Source organism: Cynoglossus semilaevis, chromosome 8 (genome assembly GCF_000523025.1).
Source record: "Cynoglossus semilaevis isolate Cse_v1.0 chromosome 8, Cse_v1.0, whole genome shotgun sequence".
Lineage (NCBI taxonomy): Eukaryota > Metazoa > Chordata > Actinopteri > Pleuronectiformes > Cynoglossidae > Cynoglossus > Cynoglossus semilaevis.
In genome coordinates this window covers 22,146,626-22,150,241 of record NC_024314.1, presented here as the reverse complement: position 1 = coordinate 22,150,241, position 3,616 = coordinate 22,146,626, and the positions used below count along the sequence as shown (strand labels likewise).

Here is a 3,616-nt window from a genome sequence, read left to right as displayed (position 1 = left end):
GTGGCCATCTGATGACGGATGTTTCCCTACATTTACAGAGAATTGGTTTTTGAAACAAGTGACACAGAGTGTGTTTGAGAACCGATGTGGGGCTGCTGGGGGTTTGTGACGGTGGACTGTTTACATGAAGGCTGTTAACGTGACCTGTTAAACCTGCAGGGGTGAAGGGCTCGCCGTAAAGGTCGCTGCTGCGAGGGCGGCAGTAAATCCTGCATTTCCTGCTCTGCTTTTTGTTGATTTGTTTATTTGTCTCTTTGCTGAGTCACAGCCTCCACATTCAAAAGCACTTGGAAAAATCTCAAAGCGTCAAACAGAGAAATCTTAATGATTTTTGTTTCTGCCATTTTGAATGGTTTAAATAAAAAAGTATCTTTTTCTCTTTTTTTAGAGTAAAAAAACAGTAGTTTTAGTAGCAGTAGTTTATTATATTACCTTCTCCAGCAAAAGTGAAAAAAAAAACCATATTTTTGAAATAATACCAATTGATGTAGAGTTAACTTAAACTGACCACAGGTGTAACTTAAACTTTAACTGTGAGTGTGAATGATTCCAATAGAAGACGGATGAATGAAACATAAATTAATGAACAGTGGACTGATCTTGTAGCCCTAGTGGACACTTGGTGTAATGCTCCAACCATGCCAGTGCTGCCTTTAAAGGAATTTATTGGACAGTCAATCAGTCATAAACGGTGTCTCCTGAGTTTTTCTGCAGCCAATCTCCACTGGACTATGTTTTAAAACAGATATAATCAGTGATTTATTTATTTTTTCCATTAAGGCACAAATAAAAATCATTTAAAAATATATATTTGACCTTCCTGCAAGAACTATGTATCCACAAGAGGACCCCGCCCCCCATTTTCTGTGAACCACTGGTCTATATTTCCCTCCAAATTCACCACAATTGCTTTTTTTTTTTAATGCTGGAAACCAACCGACCGTATATTCTAAAGAAAAATGCTAATGGGCGTGCAGATAATAGCACGTCCTGCCAACATTGTATATATAACAATCTGTAAAATCACTAGCTTCTATACAAGAACTGGAAAACTCAGTTTAACTCAGAGTCACGTTTCCTATAGTCCCCAGCAGAAGTACGGTTCTATTCTCATTCAGCTGTTTGTTTTACTTTGGTGGAGCCAGCGGTGACGATGGTGTCCTTTGGTGGAGCCAGCGGTGACGATGGTCTCCAGCAGCAGCAGCCCCATTTAAAGCTGTGTTCAGATAATTTGGCACAGGAACGTAGCCTATTAAGTGCAGTGGTGCATGAACAATTGCTCAGCTGGCACATGTGGATCTGTATAACATTTTACGTGTTTGGCAGTTGTTTTAATCTGCGGGGCAGAGGCTCTCAGCAGCAGGAGACCGTGCAGCACAACCTATCTCATCTGTTTCACATGGTCCAGTTCAAATAATAACAAGATCTGTGCCTTAAGGTTTCACTGTATGTGAAGTTAGTTCAGGAAAGTAAAGAATGTTTGAACACACACAGGTCAGGTGGAGATGAAACTGAGGGCGTACTGAGGAGGAAGAGTGAACGTAATCACAGGAGAATGGGCTAGGAAAGGAGTCAAGGGAAGATTCCTGGATGTAGTGAAGGATAACAAAAAAGTTTATATAAAGGATTAGATGCTGGAGCAACATCTAAAAGAAGCAGCCAGTCATGAAGAACAAGTGTCACCAGTTACGTTTGAAGGGTTCAGTATGAAGACAGAGGTGTGAAGGATTTCAGACTTGAAGGCAGAAGTTGAATTTGATATCCAGTATGGTCTTTTTTTAAAATATGGAATTCCAACTTGCAGTGTGGAATATATGGAAAGACCTCAATGCATCTATGGAACCTTTCAAAGGTCAATACAACCAAAAAACCCACTGTGTTAGATTTATTGGCATTTTTGTGTCATTATTGTCAAAGAAAGTAATAAAATTTGCACCTAAAACCACATGCTATGATCTAATGATTGGTCTTCAAGTGTTTGAATTATTATTAGTGTTTGAATTAAGTGACTTTTTAGATTTAAAAAAAGCCTTAAAATGAAGTCGTATGAACATAAGTCAAAGATACATGTTATCGTTTAAGCCGCCTATTTCTTACTGTATCTTTAACCATCAACCTCTTCAATTACTCCCGATAGCCACAAGATGGCAGCAATGTAACACGACACATGACTTGAAGCGTCTGCCTCTGAAACTAATAATTTCCTGCTGTTCTTTTTAAATCACAATAATTTTATTTATTTGCACACGTTAAAAATGTTATTACTAAAATTCTATTAAATTCATTCAAACTTGTAATTAGATTTTTAACATTCAGTTCATGGGAGATATTTCTCAAACCAACTCTTGATTCTTATTGTCTATGTGATTCATTGTGTTATGGAAAAAATAATAATTTTTAAAAAAGTATAATATGAACTGACCCCCGTCCTTTTCTCCACCAGGCGGCCTACAACCTAGCTAACGTGGCCTGTAAGTGTCATGGAGTCTCCGGCTCCTGCAGTCTGAAGACCTGCTGGCTCCAGTTGGCCGACTTCAGACGAGTCGGGGAGTTCCTGAAGGAGAAGTACGACAGTGCTGCTGCCATGCGTATCGGACGGAAGGTATGTAGGCCACACAAAATATAAAAATAAATAAATAAATTTTAAAAAAAATCAACTTTGTCTGGTTGAAAAATAGATTTCTACCTCATATGATGACATAATATATAATAATATGTATATACGATATTATCGGCCTGATATTAGCATATGTAATATATGTAAGAATCGTTATGGGTTTTTCCTCCGATAACGAAATGCTTGGGTTTAGCTAAATGATGTGTGCCCTAAAAATAGTTCTCGGGATAAACGGCTGTATATTCAAGTGAAAGTCACTAGCTGGCAGCATTGCAGCTCATTTAATTAATCTCATACTTAGACAGTGGTTTGTACAGATAAATAAATAAATACATATCACCAGGCCTACATTGGTATCTGTTGATAGTGGAATCGGAATTTAAATGTTTAAACATCACTAATGACAATGTTTTTTTTTATTCTGCCCAACAGGGAAAGCTTGAACTGTTGGACAAGCGTTTCAACACTCCCACTCCCGAGGACTTGGTCTACATCGACCCCAGCCCGGACTACTGTCTCCGCAACGAGACCACGGGCTCCCTGGGCACGCAGGGTCGCCTCTGCAACAAAACCTCAGAGGGCATGGACGGCTGCGAGCTGATGTGCTGCGGCCGGGGCTACGACCAGTTCAAGACCTACAAGCACGAGCGCTGCCACTGCAAGTTCCACTGGTGCTGCTCCGTCAAGTGCAAACGCTGCACGGCGCTCGTGGATCAGTTTGTGTGTAAATAGCACAGAGGTCGAGACTGATGGACGGAGGAAGGGGGAGAGTGAGAGAGGGGGGACGGTGGTGACGGAGGCCGGAGGATTGATTTTTTTTTTCAGGGTTCTGTTCAGGACGAGTTCAGTCGATGACTTTCATTTTCTGACAAAGCTGCTCTTATGTTTTTCCCTCCCTCACCTCCCGCCTTTTCACACTCGGCTGCAGGAGAAACAACATCCACACGTCCATGTTTGTAAGTGTGTGTGTTTGTGTCAGTGTGTGTGTGTGTGTGTGTG

General features: G+C 40.6%; 1 protein-coding gene across 2 annotated transcripts in view; it reads left to right on the top strand.

Moving 5' to 3' along the window:
• The window catches only part of wnt5b (wingless-type MMTV integration site family, member 5b), a 45,169-nt gene extending 41,559 nt beyond the window's left edge, over nt 1–3,610 (top strand). Inside the window, exons 5-6 of one of the 2 annotated variants that reach the window (XM_025057572.1) lie at nt 2,444–2,602; nt 3,050–3,610. In XM_025057572.1, coding sequence (XP_024913340.1) covers nt 2,444–2,602; nt 3,050–3,349 — 459 coding nt within the window. In that variant the 3' untranslated portion in view covers nt 3,350–3,610. The remainder of the gene's footprint in view (nt 1–2,443; nt 2,603–3,049) is intronic. The other variant, XM_025057573.1, reaches the window with a different exon arrangement.
• Nucleotides 3,611–3,616: the final 6 nt, after the last annotated feature.